The sequence below is a fragment of the Phacochoerus africanus genome, chromosome 15 (assembly GCF_016906955.1).
Source record: "Phacochoerus africanus isolate WHEZ1 chromosome 15, ROS_Pafr_v1, whole genome shotgun sequence".
Taxonomy (NCBI): domain Eukaryota; kingdom Metazoa; phylum Chordata; class Mammalia; order Artiodactyla; family Suidae; genus Phacochoerus; species Phacochoerus africanus.
In genome coordinates, this window is record NC_062558.1 from 32,932,316 (window position 1) to 32,956,410 (window position 24,095).

Genomic DNA, 24,095 nt, shown 5'->3' on the forward strand with positions numbered 1-24,095 from the left:
CAGAGCCACAGCAACTCGGGATCCAAGCTGAGTCTTTGACCTACACCGCAACTCACGGCAACGCTGGATCCTTAACCCACTGAGCAAGGCCAGGGATCAAACCCGCAACCTCATGGTTTCTAGCTGGATTCATTAACCACTGTGCCATGACGGGAACTCCTTAACTTCTATTTTTATCACAGCTACAGAGGACAACCCTAATACTGAACTTGAGACAACTAGGAACATGACATGCAAAGTAATAAGGCTGAGTGTAATTAAGACTTTGAAAAAAAAACCACAATAAAAATATTTAAATAATCCTTCACAGTAATATAGAACTTAAAAAAAGTTGACATGCAGGGTAAACAGCAAAATTTAAAAAACCCAAATAACCTTTCAAGTTAGAATAGTAAAAAGCAGAGTTTCCATTGTGGGTCAGCGGAAACGAACCTGACTAGCATCTAAGAGGATGCAGGTTCAATCCCTGGCCTCACTCAGTGTGTTAAGGATCTAGCATTGCGGTGGCTGTGGTGTAGGCCATTGGCTACAGTTCCAGTCTGACCCCTAGTCTGGGAACCTCTATATGCTGCAGGCGTGGCCTGAAAAAGACCAAAAAAAAAAAAAAGAATAGTAAAAAGCAGTAGACATAGGTATTTAGTAATTCCTAGGATCTTACCTCTAACTGTAAGGCATCTATTTTCTCCTCCTGGCAAGTGTCACCCTCACATTCATACTGTACTATTTTTCCATCTGTTTTACTTGCAACGAGTCGATGGACATAATTATCTAAAGGAAAGAAAGCGTCAACCAAGGCCTGTTTCTTCAGATGAAAGGGTCGCCATATGACTTTAACTGTGACAACATTTTGGTTTTTATAGATCCAAGTTAAATGCCTTGCTATAATATTTCTTTAAAAATGGGTTAAATCATTTGAATTTTAAAAAGAGTGAGGGGTGAGAGTGTATGTTCTCTTTATAACCTGTGCAATGCAGGCCCTTAAGAGGGGACAGTGCCCTATGGGGCACCGTGAGAACTGGACTTTGCCAGAGCTGTTATGAGATTTCAAGCTGAGAGAGAAAGTGGAGAGGTTCTGACAGAGACGATTTCATACACAATGAATCCAAGTTAGAAAATGAGAGTGGTGTTCACCTCCGGCATAGTCCCAGACTCGATGGTTGGTGAGCTGCATGGCATATGTGTGCTGGGTCTCCTCAAAGTGCTTATAAGCATGTCGGCTCACGTATCGTCCACATCCTATGTGCCCACATATTAAACAAATCCAAAGGTTCTGCCAAGGAGGAGGAAAGATTTTAATTAGTTACATAAAAACACATGGCCTGGTCCACTTAGGGTGGAAATGGGACTGACACAAGGTAAGATTCAGAATTTTTTAAGTGCCGAACCTGTGGCATAAGGAAGTTTCCAGGCTAGGGGTTGAATCAGAGGTGCAGCTGGCAGCCTACACCACAGCCATAATAATGCCGGATGTGAGGTGCCTCTGCCACTTATGATGCCACGATATCACCAGATCCTTAATCCATTGGGGGAGGCCAGGGATCAAACCTGCATCCTATGGATACCAGCCAGATTCTTTTTTTTTTTTTTGTCTTTTTGCCTTTTCTAGGGCCACTCTCTCAGCATATGGAGGTTCCCAGGCTAGGGGTCGAATCGGAGCTGTAGCCACCAACCTACGCCAGAGCCACAGCAACACAGGATCCACGCCGAATCTTCGACCTACACCACAGCTCACGGCATCGTCGGATCCTTAACCCACTGAGCAAGGCCAGGGATCGAACCCGAAACCTCATGGTTCCTAGTCGGATTTGTTAACGACTGAGCCACGATGGGAACTCCCCAGCCAGATTCTTAACCTGCTGAGCCACAATAGGAACTCCCAAGATTTTTGGTTGTTTCTCTAAGGAGCTCTGAATTAATATGTTTCTTTTTTTTTTTTTTTAGGGCTGCAGGTACAGATACGGAAGTTTCACAGCATCGCAGGATCCAAACTGCATCTGCAACCTACAGCACAGCTCACAGCAACGCCGGATCCTTAACCAACTGAGTGAGGCCAGGGATCAGACCTGTGTCCTCATGGATGCCAGTCAGATTCCTTAACCACTTAGTCATGATGGGAACTCCTGAATTAATATGTTTAAAACCCAATAAGCAAGGATGCTTTTATGGATCAATTATTTCTTCGCTTTGATCTCTATGGAACTCTATGCAAACAGCAAGAAAAAAATAATTACAATTTATCAACAGAAGTCTAGGCCTTTTCAAAGGCCAAAGAATGAAAGCATAAAGTATTTTGCTTAGGAGTAAAATAGTTTGTGTATTGATTTTTTTTTGCCTGACTTGGGACAAAAAGGAAAAAAAAAATCAGTCTCGAAAAGCATTGGAAAGAATTTAAGCCACAGAGGGCAGAAAAAAAACCTCAGACAATTAAAGCTGTGTTCATTATTCTTCTCAACCGCCCTTTACTTACTTCCTGAACACCACACTCAAAACACTTGTTTTCTTCTACTGGCTCTGGTGTCTGACAATATCGGCAAACAGGGCACCTATAAAGGATGACAACAAAAAATTATACAGATTAAATATAGAACTGTTATAGAACCCAAAAGTCAAAAACTAAATTTTATATTCCTCCCTCTTATTTAATACTTTCAGTTCTTCAAAGCTAAGGATATCACTCAAAAGACAAACACTTTCAAGCCATTCTTAAACAAAATGAAAAAAAAATATACAAAATCTTGATAAATGAGAAAAAGGGAGAAGTTTTGATCTTCCTCGTTTTCCACTTTTCTGTCCACAGTTTAGGTAATCAATATTTACAGGTTATAACTAGAGACTTAAGATAAGTTATTTTCAATCTACCTTATCTTCACTTCCCAAAGTTTTAAATCATTCAAAATGTATCCTGTCCTCTCAAGGCTGCTCCTAAGAGTTGGAACTAAAATCTGTAGTAAATTTCACTAATTCAAAAAAAAGCAAAACAAAATGTTAATGTACCTCATGAAACACATACATTTTATCATATAATGATTTCATGTGAAGGAAGATACTAGTGCTCCGTGAATACTAAAGTTTGGATTTATAAAAAGCCAATAAAAATGGCACAGAAGTCAAACTCATATAGATATAGAGAAGAAAGTTGGTTACCAGGGACTGAGAAAAGGGGAAAATATGGAGAGGTTGGTCAAGAGGTACAAACTTTCAGTTATGCAAGATGAGTAAGTTGTAGAGAACTGGTGTACATCAATGTTAACTATAGTTGATTATATCGTACTGTGTTCTTTTCTCTTTTTTGTCTTTGGTCTTTTTAGGGAGAACCCATGGCATGCGGAAGTTCCTGGGCTGGGGTCGAACTGGAGCTGCAGATGCCAGCCTACACTACAGCTACAGCAACTTGGGATCCGAGTAGCATCTGCGACCTACACCACAGCTCATGGCAACACTGGATCCTTAACCCACAGAACAAAGCCAGGGATAGAACCCTCATCCTCATGGATGCTAGTCAGGTTCGTTAACTGCTGAGGGAACTCCTGTACCATGTGTTAGTTTTTTTTTTTTTGCTTTTTAGGGCCGAGCCCGTGGCATATGGAGGTTCCCAGGCTAGGGGTCTAATTGAAGCTACAGCTGCTGGCCTACAACACAGCCATAGCAATGCCAGATCCAAGCCACATCTGCGACCTATACCACAGCTCATGGCAACGCTGGATCCTTAACCCACTGAGCAAGGCCAGGGATCCAACCTGAGTCTTCATGGATACTAGTCAAATTCGTTTCCACTGAGCCACAATGGGAACTCCTAAATATATATAACTCTTGACCGTCAATTATACCTCAATGAAACTGGAAAAAAAGAAATTGAAAAAATACCATTAACTCTTCTTTATTATATTCAAGACAAAGTAACGCTAAAAACCAGGCAGGAATACTTTTGTCCAATGGGCAAAAATGAAAAGTGGGTTATGTTTGAGGCTAAATGAATGGGCACTAAGAAGGAAGAATGCTCCAGACATAACTAGCGTCCCCATGGCTCAGCGGACTAGCATCCATGAGGACAAAGGTTCAATCCCTGGCCTTGCTCAGTGGGTTAAGGATCTGGAGTTGCCCTGAGCTGTGCTAGGTCCCGGATGAGGATTGGATCCAGCATTGCTATGGCTGTGGTGTAGGCCTGGTAGCTATAGCTCTGATTTGACCCTTAGCCTGGGAACCTCCATATGCTGTGGGTTCGGCTCTAAAACGGCCCCCCCTCCCTGCAAAAAAGGATATAATTTGTTTCAATTGATTACCCTAGTGAACCAATAAAACCAAGCAAAGGAAATAAGCAGGAAGAACACTAAGTCCTTGTCACAGATAAGGACTATGTTTCCCAAGAGAAAGCTAACGGATTTATTGTGTCTCTTTTTTCAGTATCAAAAGAGAAGACAGGAAAACTTGAAGAAATAACAGAAGTGGCAACAGTATACTGAAAGCAGTCTTGTCAAAGGGAGAAACTAGCTCTGGGTCATCCCTTCAGTCTTTGTGGTGGCTGTAGTAGCGGCGGAATTCTGAAATTTAATTTTCTACACTGTTTCAGAATGATTTTTCAGAAATGTATGATCCTGAGAATAAGAAGGCAAAAGGGGGAAAAATTACAAAAGTAAACGTATTTGTACTATATTATTAGCACTCTGTGATATACCATCTCCTCTCTATATTAAAAAATAATTGGGAGTTCTTGTTGTGGCGAGCGGAAACAAATCCATCTAGTGTCCATGAAGATGGGGGTTTGATCCCCGGCCTTGCTCAGTGGGTTTGGGATCCTGCATTGCTGTGGCTGTGCTGTAGGCCAGCAGCTGTTGTTCGAATTTGACCCCTAGCCTCCAGAACTTCCATATGCCACAAGTGTGACCCTAAAAAGCAAAAAACCAAAAAACAGCTTATTAAATTCCTCCTGCTGCCCCTTCAAAAATAATTGTGAATTGTCATCTTATTTTCCTGAGGAGATATTTGGGGAAATCCTGTCAGAATGACCTTCCCTGACAAGAAACCACCCTTCGAGGCCTGGTGCCAATACTATCTTATGTAAGCAGGCCTCCAGGCCACCCCCATGGGGGAGCCACCTCCATCTCTAGTCTCTACCTTGAGCTCTAAGTATATACAGATATGTGGTTCTCCTTTAGCAGCCTCAATGTCCCTAAGGAGGACGATTGACTCTCCCCACCTTGGCACTGAAGTGTGCATATACAAAGGCTCAAAAACCTCCTGCTGAAGGCACTGTATGGTTTTGAGGGCAGCTGCCAGGTGGGCTGAATTCTGGTCCCAGTTCTGGCATTCACTATTCTGACACTTTGAGCATGCTAATTTCACTTCTAAGCCTCAGTTTCCTCTCCTGTAAAATGAGGAGGTTGGACAAGATAGTCTCTGAGGAAACTTCCAACTTGAAACAGCTATGGTTCTACAATTTTTTTTTTGTCTTTTTGCCATTTCTTGGGCCGCTCCTGTGGCATATGGAGCTTCCCAGCCGAGGGGTCTAATCCGAGCTGTAGCTGCCGGCCTACGCCAGGGCCACAGCAACGGGGGATCCGAGCTGCGTCTGCAACCTACACCACAGCTCACGGCAATGCTGGATCCTTAACCCCCTGAGCAAGGGCAGAGACCGAACCCGCAACCTCATGGTTCCTAGTCGGATTCGTTAACCACTGAGCCACGACGGGAACTCCTGGTTCTACAATTGTTAACTTGTACTGAAAATAAAGCTGGAATGGTGGTATAGCACAGGGAACTGTATAAGGGAAAAGATTTTCAAAAAGTATATATATGCATAACAATCGCTGTGCTGTATGGCTGAAACATGATACTGTAAATCAATACTTCCACTGAAAGAAAATAAAAATCTGGAGCGGCTGGAAAACAAAGAAGCATCCTGATCTTAAATGCTGTAACAGATGGATACAAGATACAGATAAAACTTTATGGAATGCATACATCTCAGCTTGGCTTTATTCAAGGCAAATTTAAACCTGGACAATTCCCTGAAGAACCCCCAAATGATACCCCAGAAGTGACCAAGGACTCTACAGAACTGGGGCAAGATTCCCCTTCAGTTTAATTAGCCATGGAAAAGCCAGGGTCTATTAATTTGCTCAAAGATATTTACATAGCTCCCCCTGCATCCCATGTGTCTTGCTAAGTGTGAGGGGCAAAGCAGTCACCAGCCAGGCAAGGTCTCTGCTCGCAAGGAGGTGGAGAACAGGGAGGGATTCCCATGGACTTTCACCTCTCCTCCCTCCTGGGCTTTGGGATGTGATCTTTCCCTTTGTGCACGCCCCTCCCCGACACCACCCTCTCTGGGTCCCACCCTTCATGTGGCTAATCCCCATGCATCTTCCCTGAGATACTGCCTCCCAGTCAGGTGCTGGCTGCCTCAGGGCCTATTCTCTAGTCACAACACTGCTTCTTTGTAACACTTTTGGTGTCTGTGATTTCAGTTATTTGTGTGATTATTTGATTTTGCACCTTCCCCTCTGTACTGAGAAACCCACGAGGCCAGGGTCTAGCTAAGACCCACAACACAGTTTGCAAAGGGAGCAGCAACCTTTGATGAAACAAAACAAAACAAACCATACAGGTTATACCTCATTTCTTTGTCTGCATAATGCCACCCGACAAATAAATCCTCTGCTGCGTCCGGAAACAGGACACCACAATGGTGTGTGTGTCTCACACTTAGTTATTAGTGTTACTACTGGCCACTGAGTCATCAATAGCACAATAAACCCAAGATGTGAGATTTCTGTAGCCCAGCAATCTTTGGTAAGAAAGCCAAAGTAAATGGTAGACATGAAATGCAAGCGATAAACAAGATTTTAAATCCAGACATCATTTTTTTTCCTGTCTTTTAAGGTCAGTGCCTGCGGCACATGGAGGTTCCCAGGCAAGGGGTCTAATTGGAGCTGCAGCTGCCGGCCTGCGCCAGGGCCACAGCAACGCCAGATCCGAGCCGCGTCTGCGACCTACACCACAGCTCAGGGCAACGCTGGATCCTTAACCCACTGAGCAAGGCCAGGGATTGAACCCGCAACCTCATGGTTCCTAGTCGGATTCATTTCCGCTGCGCCATGATGGGAACTCCTAGACCTAGAAGTCATTTTGACATGAGCCTCGAAGTCATGCTTTACTTTTTCTTTTCTTCCTTCTCATTTTCTGGGTCTTGAAAGGGAAGAACAACTTGTGCTGCTCTGGGACATTCCACAAGGATTCGGAATCAGCATACCAACAGGACTTGGTCTAGGAATGCTGACTCCCACCTGAGCTGAGGAAAGTGAAGAAGCAATGTGGAAGGCCCTTCTATGTGTCATCTTTATCATCCTGCTACCCAGGCTTATAAATTCAAATACTTGGAGTGTTTCATCTTGGGAGGTGGCTGTTCTTAAACCTGGGAAGGGATAACAATGCACTTTGACAGGGTGGGGGGTGAGCTCCTGCACTCACGTCGTGTCGTCCCAGCGCTGTAGACACTGGCTGTGGAAGCTGTGGTTACATAAGGTGGTGAGGATGCCATTCACGGACTCGTCCATGCGCTCCAGACACACCGTGCACTTGGGGAGCTCGGTCAGGTCCATCACGGGGAGGCTGGCACCCTACAGGGAAACACCTTGAATAAGCCTCACTCATCATCCACGGGTTCAAACTTTTTTTCTTTTTTTTTAAGTAACAGTTTTCCTGTTACTTTTTGATTCCTGGCAGGATGTTCCCAGTATTATTGCTCCGTGGAAAATAACCTAAATTGGTAAGATTTTCATCCATGCAACAAATACTAATTTAGCATCTCCTATAGTCCCAGCACTGTGCTGGGCACTCGGGACACCTTGGTGAACAAAGCAGACAAAGATCCTGTCCTGGTGGAGCTGACATTCCAGGAAGGGAAACTGCTGACGGAATCATAACAAAGAATATAAAAGTTACTAGATGCCTAGTTCATGGCCACGACTATAAACGAAGATAAAAAAGCAGGAGAATAGGAGTGGATCTCAATGATTTTTCCACAGCGCAAATTAAAACTTAACACTTTCTGCTAAGTGATAATTGTATCAAGAACACTGATTTATTTATTCATTTAATACACGCTTACTAAGTCCTTGTTATGTGTGCCAGACGCTGTTCAAGGTATGGAATAACGGTGAGCAAAAACAGGTTCAATAAGTCCCCAAACACAAAGTTTGTTCTTGTCCTTACAGAGCTTAGCATCTAGTGGAGACAAAATTCCACATTTTATTTTTTCTTTTTTGGCTGCCCTGTGGCATATGGAGTTCCTGAGCCAGGGATCAGATCTGAGCCACAGTCTCAACCTAAGCAGCAGCTGAGGCAATGCTGGATCTTTAACCCACTGTGCCAGGCTGGGGATCGAACCTGCATCCCAGTGCTCCTAAGATGCCGCAAATCCTGTTGTGCCACAGCTCAACCTTTTTAAAAAGTGTAATCACCAACCGTCTTAAGTGCTACGGAAGAAAAGTACAGGAAGCTATAACAGGGTGTGAAATAAGGGGCATAATGGTCTAGGTGGTCAAGAAAGGCACCTCTAACCCAACAATGTCTGACTCAAGCCCTGCCAGTGGTAAGACTATTGATGCAGAAGTGAGGAGGCATCCCAATAAGGACCACTGAGAAAAGTCGTATTAGTCCACAGTCCCTGAAGAGCACACATAGGAAATCTCTTAAGAAGCTGTGTTCATTTAGAAAATTTCTAAAACCAACATCTTGCACAGCACCTGGCCAAAGGGAAGACAGGTTTCATCATTTGCCCATTTTTATTTTACTGAGTCTAACGACAGAACAATTTAATCAGAACTTATTCCCATCAAACTGAATTCAAATTAAAAAGACCTTTATGTATACTTTTTTTTTTTTGCTTTTTTAGGGCTGCACGCATGGCATATGGAATTTCTCAGGCAAGGGGTCTAATCAGAGCTGCAGCTAGGGGCCTATGCCACAGCCATGCAGGAATCAGGCTGCATCTGCAACCTACACCACAGCTCATGGCAAACCGGATCCTTAACCCACTGATCAAGGCCAGGGATCAAACCCAAGTCGTCATGGATACTAGCTGGATTTGTTACTGTTGAGCCACAACGGGAACTCTAGGTCTACTTTAAAGGAAAATGGAGTCCCTGCCATGGTGCAGTGGGTTAAGAATCCAACTGTAGCAGCTCAGGTTGCTGCGAAGGTGCAGGTTCAATCCCCTGCCTGGTGCAGTGGGTTAAAGGATTTGGTTTTGCCACAGTTGCGGCGTAGGTTGCAGCTGTGGCTCAAATTCAATGCCTGGCCCAGCAACTTCCATATCCTGGGGGTATGGCAGTAAAAGAAAAAAAAGAAAAAAAAGAAAGTTTAAAAAAAAAAAAGAGTTCTCTTGTGATGTAGCAGGTTAAGGACCCTATGTTGACACTGCTGTGGCTTGGGTTACTGCTGTGGCATAGGTTCAACCCCTGATCCAGGAACTTCCAGATGCCTTAGGCGCAGCAAAAAAAAAAAAAAAGAAAAGAAAGGGGAATATTAAAAGTGTAACAAGGAATTCCCATCACGGCGCAGCAGAAACAAACCCAACTAGGAACCATGAGGTTGCAGGTTTGATCCCTGGCCTCACTTAGTGGGTTAAGGATCCAGCATTGCTGTGAACTGTGGTGTAGGTGGCAGACTTGGCTCGGATCTCACGATGCTGTGGCTGTGGTGTAGGCTGGTGGCTACAGCTCCGATTGACCCCTAGCCTGGGAACCTCCATATGCTGTAGGTGCGGCCTTAAAAAGCTTAAAAACAAAAAAAAGTGTAACGTGCTGAATCTACTACTTTATAAAATGATTCAAGTGAGCACGTATTATAGGAAAGCTTCCTACGGGGGTAGGAGATCAGAGCAATTACAAATTGTTATCAAAACAGAATCAAGAGGAGTTTCTGGAGTTCCCGTCATGGCGCAGTGGTTAACGAATCCGACTAGGAACCATGAGGTTGTGGGTTCGATCCCTGGCCTTGCAGTGGGTTAAGAATCTGGTGCTGCCATGCACTGTGGTGTAGGTCGAAGACACGGCTTGGATCCCGTGTTGCTGTGGCTGTAGCATAGGCCATCAGCTAAAACTCTGATTCAACCCCTAGCCTGGGAACCTCCATATGCCGCGGGAGCAGCCCTAGAAAAGGCAAAAAGCCAAAAAAAAAAGAGGAGTTCCCATCATAGCTCAGTGGGTTAAGAATCTGACTAGTATCCATTAGGACTCGGGTTTGATCCTTGGCCTTACTCAGTGGGTTAAAGATCAGTTACTGCTGTGAGCTGTGGTGTAGGGAGCAGATGAGGCTGGGATCCCACACTGCTGTGGCTGTGGCACAGGCCAGCACACCCTGGCCTACGATTCGACCCCTAGCCTGGGAACTTTCATGGGCCACAGATGCAGCCCTAAAAAGAAAAACAAACAAAACAGAATCAAGAATTAGGACAAAAATCAAGGGTTAATATTTAAAGAACATTTCTTTTAGGCTACAGGCAATGTTTCATTGATCTGGAATAGAAACATATTCAACTTCAACTTTCTTTTTTGGCCACACCTGGGCCAGGGATTGAACCCAAGCCACAGCATCAACTCCAGCTGGTGCAGTGACAATGCTGGATACTTAACCTGCTGTGCCACAACAGAACTCTGATAATACTCTTTTTTAAAAAGAATATGTTGGACAATTATTAAAAATTGGGGTAAAATTCACATAATGAAAAATCTGCCATTTTAAAGTGTCTAATTCAGTCGTTTTTAGCATATTTACAAAGTTGTGCAACTACCACCGCCAAAAGAAACCTTATCCTTGTTAGCAGTCGATCCTCACTTCTTTCTCCCCCAGCTTCTGGCAACCACTAATCTACTTTCTGTTACTATGGACTGACCTATTCTGTACATTTAAACAAATAATCCCCCCCACACACCATTTCCAAAGATAATTAACATTCAACTTTATACTGTTCCAGTATATTTATATCAAATATAAGAATTATTCACACTTACATCTTCAGATTTCAGTACTTCAGCCCTCTCCACATAGACCAACTGGCAGACATCATCTTCTATTGAGTTGAACTGGCGGCCGTTACAAGCCATATAAAAACTATCTGCATCGGCCTAGGTATACCAATGGGGAAAAGGAAAAAGTTAAGGAGAGGTATCCTGAAAACATACCTCATATTCAAGCTGCATGGTTTCAATTATTCTCTTCATCACCTTTAAAATTTGTACTCAAGAGAAAAAGCAACCACCAAAAGTAATATCTACAGCAGCAGGTTCATAGGCTAATGAATTCTGCAGGTCAACAGCCTACATTTCTATATTTTTTCCTCATACATGACAGTTTCACTTGAACACACAGAAGCTACCAAAGTGCAATAAACTGACAGCTACTACACTTTTAATATGTATTCAACCAGCTGTAGTCAACATTTCCCTTGATGTCTTTTTTTTTTTTGCCTCTAGTCAGCACTTCCACAGTAGCTGAAAGTCAATGCTTATTTTTGCAAAGCTTGGAACCAAATAATAACCAATGACTGTTATGGAAGAGCTCCTTTAAACAAATGTCAGCATCTATGTGAGAAAAATAGAGGACCAGTGGACCAGGAATGGAGAGAACTGGCAATCCCTTCTTTTCAATAAACCAAATAATAGCAATACATGAGTCAGATGAAGATCCCATCAAGAGGTTTCAAACAAGTGAGAAAGTAATACCAAAAGCAAAACTCTTGGCCAAGGTCAAGAGGTTCAAGATGAACCAGCCTTTAAAACACTAACAGTCCTTGGAGTTCCTGTCGTGGCTCAGTGGTTAACGAAGCCAACTAGGAACCATGAGGTTGCAGGTTCAGTCCCTGCCCTTGCTCAGTGGGTTAAGGATCCGGCGTTGCTGTGAGCTGTGGTGTAGGTTGCAGACGCGGCTCGGATCCTGTGTTGCTGTGGTTCTGGCGTAGGCCAGCGGCTATGGCTCTGATTCAACTCCTAGCCTGGGAACCTCCACATGCCACGGGAGCCGCCCAAGAAATGGCAAAAAGACAAAATAAATAAATAAATAAATAAAAATAAAACACTAACAGTCCTTGAGTTCTTGTCGTGGCTCAGCAGAAACAAATCTGACTAGTATTCATGAAGACGCAGGTTCAATCCCTGGCCTTGCTCAGTGGGTTAAGGATGCCAGCGGCTACAGCTCTGATTTGACCCCTAGCCTAGGAATCTCCATATGCCGTGGGTGCAGCCCTAAAAAGCCAAATAAATAAAATAATATAAAATACTAACATCTTGTCCCCTTGGGTGGAAGACAGATGAAATCTGTGGAAATAGTCCCCTGCAGGAAAAGCTGCAGAGGTGCATACGCATCTGTGTATGTGGACAGAAGTAAACCAAACCCTCTAGTCTAGCCTTAGTAGAAAGTAACAAAGAGACAATTCCAGTCTTTAAAGCTCAGCAGTTTTTAGAGGCAGCTGAGAGGCCAAGGCTTGCCTAGAGTTCACTCCCACACAGGCATTAGCCCAAACATAGCAAGCTCTGTGCTTTGGCCCTACCACTAAAGACAAGCTGCTTAAAGAGAGCAAGGATGCTCTGCAAAAGGAAATGCCACACAGTGAACCTCTAGGAAGGCAAAAATAGTTCTGGCTGTCTACCCTTGCAGGGTTCTGAATCTTATAGCCACTTTAAGTTTTTTAGCAGCTTTTAATTTCACTCCCGTAATATAATTCAAGTGTGGATTCTTGACTATTTATCTTTCTTAATATGATCAAGCAAGCTAAGCCACTAAGGAAGGATGATCAATCTGATCAATTCTGAACACAGATTTTGGGATTTTGTTATGGGGATGTGGGGAGAAGCTTTCCTTAAGGAAACAATCTGTGTATTAGGTACAGTGCATTTGAGCTTTAAAATGTTAAAAGCTAGTTTTTGCATAATGAATCTCTTTAATACTATGAAGCAGCAGCCCCAAATAGCTTCTCCCATTTTTCAAGAGCAATAGCTTTTTCCTGAGGTGTTTTCCAATTAATAAGCAGCAGTGAGCAACTGGACTCACGCACGAGGGAAATGAGGGCCCTGGGATAGCTCTTGATGGCCTCTTGCATGAAAAGGAGTGGTGGCAGCTGAAGACCAGAGGCCCCTCCAAATACCTCCAGCTTTGTAGGTGCTCCTCAGCCACAGAGCCTCCTCAGAGGAAGGGACAAGGTTTGTGATACTGGGAACGTGACAAAACCTACACAACACCAGATACATCATTCCTTTTTGGGGGGAGTTAGCTATATTAAAGAAGCATATGTTTGAACACATTGTTCTCTTCTTTAAAATCCTGGTCTTAGAACTGTAGCTTCACTTGCTGGCATATTTACTGAGCACCCAGCATATGCCAGGCACTGTGCTAGCAACAGGACAAGAGCAGGGAACAAAATACACATGGTTCTTATTTCAACCCACCACTGAAAAGCACAACACAAAAGCCAACTGCCAAAAAAACACAGACAACTCTTTTTTTGAGTATAGAACCCCAGGTTTAAAGAAACCCTGTCCCCCCCCCCCCAGTCTTTTGATTTTATTGTTTTCTTCTCAGGATGAAAAGAAAAAGAAAAATCTATTATGATCAAGGTCCCTTTACTGTCCCAGTGATCAATTAGTGCTGAGACCATACTTTTACTTCTCAAAAGAGGGGTCTCATAGGCCTATGAATGAAAGAGTACAAATGAAAATGAGCCAACAAACTCCATTGACAGGTTATGTTCTCTTTTGTCCCAAAGATTTACAAAATTCAACCCTCTTCTGACTTCCTGTACCCCGAATTACAAATTCCTTACTAGAAGACTATGTTTCTTTTCTAAAGGTCACAGAACAACTCTGCAGGCACATCTAACACCTCCAGCATAAAGAAAGCTAAGGCCAACAGAAACTTAAGGAATAAAAAGAAAGTTACCTGCCCAGGCCATGGAGTCAGGCTGCCTGTGTTTGAATCCTAACTCTGACACTTACTAGCTGTGCAGCCTTGGGCAAGTGGCTTATCTATGTTTTATGACACCTACCTCATGGCATAGTTGAGAGGATTCAGAGCTAATGCATGAAAGCAATTAGTACAGGCCTGGCATCTAGTAAGTCCTTAAGGGTTGGTGACTATTGAGTCTATTCTCATTAGGGTGCAATAAATCCCTGACAGGATAAGCCTCGGACCCTAAGATCCAGCATTACAGAAAAGCTATAAAATGCATAATACCAAGGTCAAGGGTTCTATGCCCATAGAGCGTGTAGTAGAAAGCTGTATCAGAGTATCCTGTCAACTTAAGCAATCTGCACTTGGTATAAGGACAGAGGTGGAGAAATAATAGTATAAGTACAAAGAAAATCCATTAAGAGTAACAAAATTAGAGTTACTGTATTGGTGCAGTGTAAATGAATCTGACTAACATCCATGAAGATGCAGGTTTGATCCCCGGCCTCAGTCAGTGGGTTGAGGATCTAGTGTTGCCATAAGCTGTGGTGTAGGTCACAGATGTGGCTTGGATTTGGTGTTGCTGTGGCTGTGGCTGCATGTAGGCCAGCAGCTACAGCTCCAATTGGACCCCTAGCCTGTGAATCTCCATATGCTATGGGTGTGGCCCCAAAATAAAAGATAAAAGAACAAAACAAAAAACCCAAAAAACAAACCAAAAAAACAAAAAAATCCAGTAACAAAATTTCCACAGCCCTATATGCAGACTGCAAAGGATGGCATGTGCTACAGGGAAGTTTGTGGGGTTTTTTTGTTTTGCTTTGTTTTTTTCTACTTTTTAGGGCCGGCACTTGAGGCATATGGAAGTTCCCAGGCTAGGGGTAAAATCGGAGCTACAGCCACCAGCCTAGGCCAGAGCCACAGCAATGCCGGATCTGAGCCTCGTCTGCGACCTACACCACAGCTCAGGGCAATGCTGGATCCTTAACCCACTGAGCAAGACCAGGGACCGAACCCACAACCTCATGGTTCCTAGTTGGATTCGCTAACCACTGAGCCATGAGAGGAATTCCAAAAGTCTAATACATTCTTAAACATTTTGCTCCCAATCTGTTTCTGGGATTTTCCTTGTGTTACTTGCTGATCACCCCTGCTTGTTCAGTAAAAGCTCTAGGTAAAATATTGCCATTACACAATTTTTTGCAAACAGTGAACCTCTTCCCTTCTCCATACTTTCATCCCACTCCTGCTGGAAGAGGACTACACACTAGGGATTAAAAGTGAGGACCAAAATTCCAGTTTAGTCACTTATTTCTAGCTGTATAACCCTGCCAAATCACTAACCTCTCTCTGCAGTCAGTTTCGTCATATGTAAAACAAGGATAACAACAATTGGTGGCACAGGGCAGCAGTGAGGATTATATGACATAATTCATGAGAGTCACTCAGCAGAATGAGTGGCACAGAATAAGCAGTCAATAAAGGTTGCATGTTATCATCAATATCATTAGATTTAAGATTTAACATAACACTTGCCCATTGTTTGCAAAGCTCCTCAGTGACCTTGGAAGGTCTTTAGCAGTCAGTGAAAGCAGCTGTTAAGGGCTCTTCTCTGTTCTCAATATCAACTTGTAAGGCTAAGCCTACAGGACCAGTGAAGCACGTTTTAAATGTCTCCTTCAAAGGTGTGGTGCTTTGCTGTTGTTGTTTTTTTAACTGTTTGATTTTATTTCTTTATTTTGTCTCATTAATGCTTTCTGTGACATCTTTTTTCAGATGGACAACTTCAAATAGATTTATTAGTTAAGCTTAATAACTTTTTTTTTTTTTCTTTTTCAGCCACCCCCATGGCATGCAGAAGTTCCTAGGGCTGTGGAAGTTCCTAGGCCAGAGCTGCAACCTAGGCCACTATGCCGGGCTGAGGATCAAACCTGCACCTCCATGGAGACAAGCCAGACTGTTAACCCACTGTGCCACAGCGGGAACTCCAGGTGTGTTGCATTTAAAGATAACATCTGTGTACCCTCTTGTACACAGAATTCTACATTAAGGATTCTTTTTCAGTGACCGCCTGAATGGGTACAAATATAATCCAATTCTCTAAATTCTTTCCCCTTGGCCAGTGAATGGCTGCTATTGCTGTCAACTCTGGATTTTTGTAATGAGGAGATGACAAGTGGGCCTTGTGTCAACTTGGTGTCTGGTCAGAGGCAATGGCAAATGAGCCTAGAGGCACACCCATATCTTTATCCATCCATAAGTTGTAAGTGTTTATCTGTGGCAAATTTAGGAAGGCTGTTCATCAGTGAGGTGAGAAAGAAGATGCATTTCAAAACCTAGTGAAAGTTCAAAATATAACAGGACATAAAAAATAAAAACAGGAGTTCCCTTGTAGCTCACCAGGTTAAGGATCTGGTATTGCCACTGCTGTGGCGTGGGTTTGAGGCCTGGCCTAGGAACTTTTGAATGCCATAGGTATGGCCAAAAAAACAAAACGTTACACCAAAATGAATGAAACCTATGGATAAAGCAGCCCTTTAATAACCTGAGTAATACCTAAAGATTACATCATTTTTATATTCATATAGAAACATGCATACTTCTAAGAATGAAAATGTAAAACCAAGAGAGTATCTATCATTTCTAGAACTGAGACTCACGCAAAATGATGCTTAATCCAACAAGAAATGGATTGGATGGCAAAACCTTCCTAAATTAAAACCTCTGTTAAAATATGCAAGTACTGGAGTTCTCGTAGTGGCTCAGTGGTTAACAAATCTGACTAGCATCCATGAGGATGCAAGTTCAATCCCTGGCTCAGTGGGTTAAGGATCCGGCGTTACCGTGAGCTGTGGTGTAGGTCGCAAACGCAGCTTGGAAACCTTGTTGCTGTGGCTGTAGGCTGTGGCCAGCAGCTACAGGTCTGACTGGACCCCTAGCCTGGGTACGATGCCACAGGTGCAATCCTAAAAAGCAAAAAAAAAAAAAAAAAAAAAAAGTTAAGTACTTTCACAAGCTTAAAATATCGTCTTTTTTTGTGTGTGTCTTTTTGGGGTCATACCTGCGGCATATGGAGGTTCCCAGGCTAGGGGACCCAACTGGAGCTGTAGCTGCTGGCCTATCCCACAGCCACAGCCACATGGGACCCAAGCTGCATGTGCAACCTACACCACAGCTCATGCCAACGCCCGATTCTTAACCCACAGAGTGAGGCTAGGGATAGAACCTGCATCCTCATGGTTACTAGTCAGATTCGTTTCCGGTGAGCCACAACGAGAATTCTCATCATTCTTTTAGTGTTTCTGTTTCTCTGTTGCAGTGATTCCTAACTAGACCTAAAGCATCTTTAATAATTCAAGGAATGTCATAAAACTCCTCTTGTCACCAAAACTAAAAAAAGATTTTCTAAAATGCACCAAAGAACACCTACTAAAAAGAGAAAGAGAGAAGCAGGGGCAGTTTTATAATGCCAGGTAATAATACAGCATCAACCTCAAAAAGGTTGGGAACTACTGTTCTAACTATAGTTACTACTGGATAAACAACCCCACCCCCCGAGATTTCATACTCAATCAGATTTATATATAAAGCAGGTACACATCAGAATTGCATGTCTGCTGAATTAGAAATATTTCTACAATTATAACAATATTCTAGAATATATCAAGACTCTTTAGAAATATTTCTAGAGTTATAATAATACTCCAAAAGATATCAATAGCCTAGAAGACATCACGTGCAAAACACTGTAAATCACACAGGGCTAGTACACAGTTTCAAAAACACAGTTGCTGTGGCAAAGAGATTTTTAATATCTTAACTTTTACCTGTGCACTAAACTTTATCAGCACCATATATTGATTTGGAGTAGAGTCTCTGATGATTTTCATTTGTTCAATTACTTCATTAAATGGGGCGACAAACTTCATAAGGTCATGACTGGTCATTGTAGCAGGGACTGTGAGAATACACAGCATGGCACTACGCCTCACATCTTCTTTTAAGGAGGTCATCTTACTAATAAGACAATAATTAGACTGTCTTGAATAGACAAGGTATAGTTAGTTCAAACAACACTAATTAGACAACTTTTATGGCCAAGAATATTGGAAAAAAAAAGTGTAAAACCTTATAAACAGATTGTTATTTTACTTGAAAATACACACAACATGGGAAAATGCAGAATCCCTTAAACGTACCTCCAGCAGAGCTTAAGGTAAGCTTTGATATGTTCTACATTATACCCACCACTGATATTTTTACCCTTCAGTTAAAGGCTCTTATGGATATACATCTCCATTAGGCAAATTTCCAGCTTGTGTTCTGTAGCTTAAATAATATTGACTATGATTAGATAACTTAGAAGCACAACTCTAACCATGGACTTCTCTCAAAGGGTCTAGAAGAGAAAAGAGTTTTAAATATAGAGAATTCTGAACCATGAGGTGACGACTCTGAAGATTACAGAAAGTGTTGCTGGGTTGGAATGTCTGGAACAGAGGGGAGAGAAAAAAAACTCCCACATTGAAATCTGCTTCTGAAATGCTGCCAACTCACTTTAAAAGCTGTGATCCAAAAGAGCTACCTGAGTATTCTGTTTCAGTGGGGACCTAGCAAACAAGTCAGGACAAGGACAGTCTTTAAAGAGATCAGTTGCCAATTATTCAAGGAACTGGTGGCCCAGCTTATAGACTATCTAGAAAACCACTTCCTTTCCTTTGGCCTCCAGCAAGCCTTGTTTGGACCACAGAAACAGGAAAAAAGAGGAGGTGAAATTGCAACTCATTAAGTGACTTCTTGACAGCTTCTTTAGTAATGACTTTGTGAGAATAAGAAACTATAACGATGTTATGGATCATTTACTATTTTTATTTATTTATTTTTTTAAATCTTCCTTCCAGAGTTCCCGTCGTGGCGCAGTGGTTAACAAATCCAACTAGGAACCATGAGTTTGTGGGTTTGATCCCTGCCCTTGCTCAGTGGGTTAACGATCCGGCGTTGCCGTGAGCTGTGGTGTAGGTCACCGACGAAGCTTGGATCCCACTTTGCTGTGGCTCTGGTGTAGGCTGGTGGCTACAGCTCCGATTCGACCCCTAGCCTGGGAACCTCCCATATGCCGAGGGAGCGGCCCACGAAATGGCAAAAAGACAAAAAAAAAAAAAAAGAATCTGACTAGGAACCATGAGGTTGTGGTTTCGATCCCTGGCCTTGCTCAGTAGGTTAAGGATCTGGCATTGCTGTGAGCTGTGGTGTAGGTCACAGACATGGCTCGGATCCTGCATTGCTGTGGCTGTGGTGTAGGCTGGCGGCTACAGCTCTGATTAGACCCCTAGCCTGGAAATCTCCATATGCGCGGGAGTGGCCCTGGAAAAGGCAAAAAGACAAAAAGACAAAAAAAACAAAACAAAAAAAACAACAAAAAAAACTTCCCTCCTTTCAATCTCTCAAACGCCTGCCTGCCTACCTTCTTAGGGATTATTTTCTTAGGTATTTTCTCTAGAAATGTATCTTTCATAATAAACTTTGACCCCATCAACAAGATTTAACCAAATATAAAACATCTAAGAATTAACACACAATATATGGAAGTACTATCCCTCTGACACAAAACATCCACTTCCCTTCAGGGCAAGAAATTTTCCTCTGCCCCACGGCGAAAGATAAGCTCAAAAGAAAAGAGGGTTTTCTTACTTTGTCTTATATAGATGCATAATACCATGAACTATTTCAACTGAAGGGTTTCCACTGAAGAAGGAAATCTGGTCTGGAAGCTGTTTGGATGGAGAATCGGGAGCGGCGTTTACACATTCTTTACTTTGATCTTTACTTCTCTGTGCAGTAGGGGATGCTTCTGAAGACTTCCTTTCTTTCTCTGTAGCTTCCAGCTCATCTTTCACAAACCAAAAATGAGCAGATTATAAAGTGATAGGAAATGTGCTGGCTGAGGTTAGAAGATGTAAGCTATTATCTATAGAATGGATAAACAAGGTCCTACTGTTTAGCAGAGGAAACTATATTAAATACCCTGTAATAAACAACCATGGAAAAGAATATTAATTTAAAAATGTCTATATTTGTATAACTAAGTCACTTTGCTGTAGAGCGGAAATTACAATTTTGTAAATCAACTATAATTTAAAAAAAGAAATATGTCATCATGGTGCAGTGGAAAAGAATCCGACTAGGAACCATGAGGTTGTGGATTTGATCCCTGGCCTTGCTCAGTGGGTTAAGGATCCGGCGTTGCCGTGAGCTGCGGTGTAGGTGGAAGACTCAGCCTGGATCCCGAGCTGCTGTGGCTGTGGTATAGGCTGCCAGCTGGAGCTCCGATTCGACCCCTAGCCCGGGAACCTCCATATGCTGGGGGTGAGGCCCTAAAAAAGCAAAAATAAATAAATAAAATAAAGAAATATGCTAAAGGATTCTAACTAGATAAAGACTTTGAATCAGAAAAATAAACTTTTTTTTCTCTATCTTTTGCCTTTTCTAGGGCTGCATCCTCGGCATATGGAGGTTCCCAGGCTAGGGGTCCAATAGGAGCTATAGCTGCCAGCCTACACCACAGCCACAGCAACGCGGGATCCGAGCCGCATCTGCGACCTACACCACAGCTCTCGGCAATACCAGATCCTTACCCACTGAGTGAGGCCAGGGATCGAACCTGCAACTTCATGGTTCCTAGTTGGATTCGTTAACCACTGAGCCATGACGGGAACACCCAGAAAAATAAACTTTGATAGAAAAATTGTAATGTACTTCATTAAGAAGTATATTCAAAGAACAGCAGAGTTGTAGGAACACCTCAACTTGAAAGTGATCACTGCCTACCCACTCCCCACCAGTGTGATTAACACCTGCAGAAACTCAGGAGCGGCCCTTACACGTGACAGTACACAACACAGCAGATGTCCTCCATTAGGCACTCTTTTTTTTGTCTTTTGTCTTTTTAGGGCTGCACTGTGGCATATGGAGGTTCCCAGGCTAGGGGTCAAATCTGAGCTGTAGCTGGCCACCTACACCACAGCCACGACAATGCCGGATCCTTAACTCATTGAGCAAGGCTAGGAATTGAATCTGCGTCCTCATGGATACTAGTCGGGTTCATTAACCACTGAGCCATGACAGGAACTCCCATTAGGCACTCTTAAGTGGGACAAATATTCAAAGTTTTTAAGTCTGAAAACCAAACCTACCAGTTCTCCATGCTGGAGATGCAATATACATCCACTCCCCTGAAAGGAATCAGCTAGCAGAGCTTGGGGATGTCACAACATGCTTATCTGGATTCAAGGTGATCTGCCACTGACCTATATGTATGCAGTTCTCCTCACTGAAGAGTTCTCAACCCAGCTTGTTAGGATTAATTTAGGAGAAATATTTAGAGAAAGTGAAATGCAGCCTGATGACCTCATGGAAGGCACAAAGCAGTAAAGGATAATAGTATGCTGTGGGACTTAATCATGGGGTCAATGCACACCATGTACAAAACAGGCCATGATGGGCTTATGTTACAAGAGACAATCTAGGGTTTTAGGAAGCATACCTGGGTTGGACTTCATGGTCTCAATAATCATATCTGTCATTTCTCGACGGCCAAGATGCTGATGTATGAGTGCTGCTTTCTCTCCTGGTGACTTTCCTTCTAAACAGGCTACAGCTGAAGCTAGTGTCTTCTTTTTGATCTCCTCATCAGACATTTCCCCCACTAAAGAATACGTGAATGATTAATACCTGATAATAAAACAAGTTCCTCTCCACTCTCAATGTATCCATCTGTAGGTTTCCCTTTTAGGTTTGCTGCCCTCCCCTAAGACTGAAAGACGCCTTCACAGTGTCCATCTCACTCACCTATGGCGCTCCTTTAGTGCCTGACAGTCAATAAATGCCCAGTGCAATCAGCACAGAAAAGCAGGGGTGTTCTATTGAAAACCATGCACTTTATTCTTTATTTATTTATTTTTGGCCGCACCCGCAGCATATGGAAGTTTCCAGGCCAGGGATTGAATTTGAGCCACAACTGCGGAAAATAACCTGCTGTGGCACACCAGGAATTCTGAAAGCCGTACACTTTAAAGCAGATGAACTAGATAAGAGCTTTGATGGTGATTATGATCAGGTGAACCAACATTTTAATAACACCTGTAGAGTGAAACTGTTAATTGAGCCTTAAATGAAGGCATCAAGTCCACTAATAAACTTTGAAAAACGTTTAGGGGTAGTCTTCTGAAATACCCTGAGTTAGTCTTATGCCATCATACCCTGAAAATTTGTGATCATCGTCTTAAATCACTGAAACACACAAATATGGAGAAGGAATTCAGAGACCTGACTGATATATTCTTAGAATAAGCTTTATTAGAGCAGAGACCAGGGCTGTTTCGCCCACCACTGTATCCCCTGAACTTCACATCTCAGTGCCCAGAACACACTGGAAGCTCTTTAAATATTTGCTGATTAAATTGATCAATGACTCATGACTGACCCATGTATAAGTATTTATGTGGCCCATGTCAATTTAGTTGACTTTCAGAAAGCAGTAGCCAATTAAACCATATTGAATTTTTAATTTGCAGCCCCAAAATTCACATACTCAGGGAAGTTTCCAACAACCATCCCTAGCAGCCCCAGTCCCCTTCCCTAGACCAAAGAGATCCTCTTGTAATAGTTTACCAAACTCTTCCTTTCCTTCACCACAGTTGCCACAGCTGTAATTCTACATTTATTCTCTATTTAATTCATCTGTCTCTATGAACTGTACTGAACTGCTAGTGCCTTAAAGCAAGGACCACGTCTTTCTGAACACATTAAAGCTCCAAGAGGAGTTCCTGCCGTGGCTCAGTGGTTAACGAATCCAACTAGAAACCATGAGGTTGCGGGTTCGATCCCTGGCCTTGCTCAGTGGGTTAAGGATCCAGCGTTGCCCTGAGCTGTGGTGTAGGTCGCAGACGCGGCTTGGATCCCCCACTGCTGTGGTCCTGGTGTAGGCCAGTGGCTACAGCTCTGATTAGACCCCTAGCCTGGGAATCTCCATATGCCACAGTTTCGGCCCTAGAAAAAGATTAAAAAAAAAAAAAAAAAGCTCCAAGTGACAGTGAGGATTCAAAGAGTATTTCTTGAATGAATGTTGTTGTTGTCGGGTAATTGTTGGAGTCTCAAAGGGGTCATACTTGCATGCTCCACTGAAGAGGAGGTATGGCTGGTGATGAAGAGCTGAGACTGTCAAGCCCAGCTGAGTTAGAATAGCAGTTTTGCCACTTACACATGATTGCAGGCAAGACTCTTAGTCCCTGGGCTTCAGTTTTCCAGTCTGTATACTCATCTAACCGATAGGATTTTACGAAGATAATTGGAAAAAAAAACAAAACAACAGTACACACGACGTGTTTAGTATAGTGCTGAGATTAGAAAATGTATAAATTTTGGTTGTAATTATTACTATTGCTACAAAGCGCCTCAATGGGTATTTTTCTAAAGCATAATGATTTAACTAAATTAGCGGCCTTCAGTGTCGCTGGGTACCCAATCCTTGCTTCACAAAGCCTAGAAGAAATCCACTCACACGACTTGGCTTTAACCCAGGGCGGAGAGAAGCGCCAAATACAAACAGAGGCCCGGTGGGGAGGCACAAGGAAGGAGGGACCGGGTAAGGCTTCTGGGAGATGACTTCTGGGAAGACCTCCTGAGGACGGATGGAACGAGGGGGATGCCAACCGCTTCTCGGCTTCCTGCTGGAACGAAAACCTTTTCCGCGGCCCTTCCCCGGACCCAGACTCTGAGAGAGCGACCCCCGGGGGCCCGGCGAGGGCTGCGGGGGAGATGGCGAGGCTGCGAACTCACCCGCGGCGCTGAAGCTGAAGCCGGCGGGGACCGGCGAGTGTTCTGCGAGCTCCAGGCGAATGACAACCAGTGACACACTCATAGGGCAGGCGCTGGCCGGCGCGGGCCCCGGCGGGCTCAGGCGACGCTGGGAGATGAGCCGAGAGGCCGAGCGGCAGGGTGCGGGAAGCGCCGCCACGGCTCAGAGACTCTGCCGCCACCTCAGCAGCAGCAGCAGCAGCAGCAGCTCCGTGGGCAACCCCCGGAGCAACAACAACCTCCACTTCCGCCTCCCGGCTGCCGTCGCTGACCCCTTGAGGTTAGGCATGCGCGTACCACAA

General features: G+C 43.4%; 1 protein-coding gene across 2 annotated transcripts in view; it reads right to left on the reverse strand.

The window, feature by feature from the left end:
- Window positions 1–24,054, reverse strand: part of BRAP (BRCA1 associated protein) — a 39,837-nt gene extending 15,783 nt beyond the window's left edge. The window contains exons 1-9 of one of the 2 annotated variants that reach the window (XM_047760369.1): window positions 23,776–24,054; window positions 21,482–21,643; window positions 19,630–19,828; window positions 17,766–17,955; window positions 11,010–11,123; window positions 7,465–7,613; window positions 2,468–2,543; window positions 1,132–1,270; window positions 659–768 (exon numbers count right to left, since the gene is read on the reverse strand). In XM_047760369.1, coding sequence (XP_047616325.1) covers window positions 659–768; window positions 1,132–1,270; window positions 2,468–2,543; window positions 7,465–7,613; window positions 11,010–11,123; window positions 17,766–17,955; window positions 19,630–19,828; window positions 21,482–21,643; window positions 23,776–23,857 — 1,221 coding nt within the window. In that variant the 5' untranslated portion in view covers window positions 23,858–24,054. Of the gene's footprint in view, window positions 1–658; window positions 769–1,131; window positions 1,271–2,467; window positions 2,544–7,464; window positions 7,614–11,009; window positions 11,124–17,765; window positions 17,956–19,629; window positions 19,829–21,481; window positions 21,644–23,497 lie in introns of both variants that reach the window. The other variant, XM_047760370.1, reaches the window with a different exon arrangement.
- Between the last annotated feature and the right edge of the window lie 41 nt (window positions 24,055–24,095).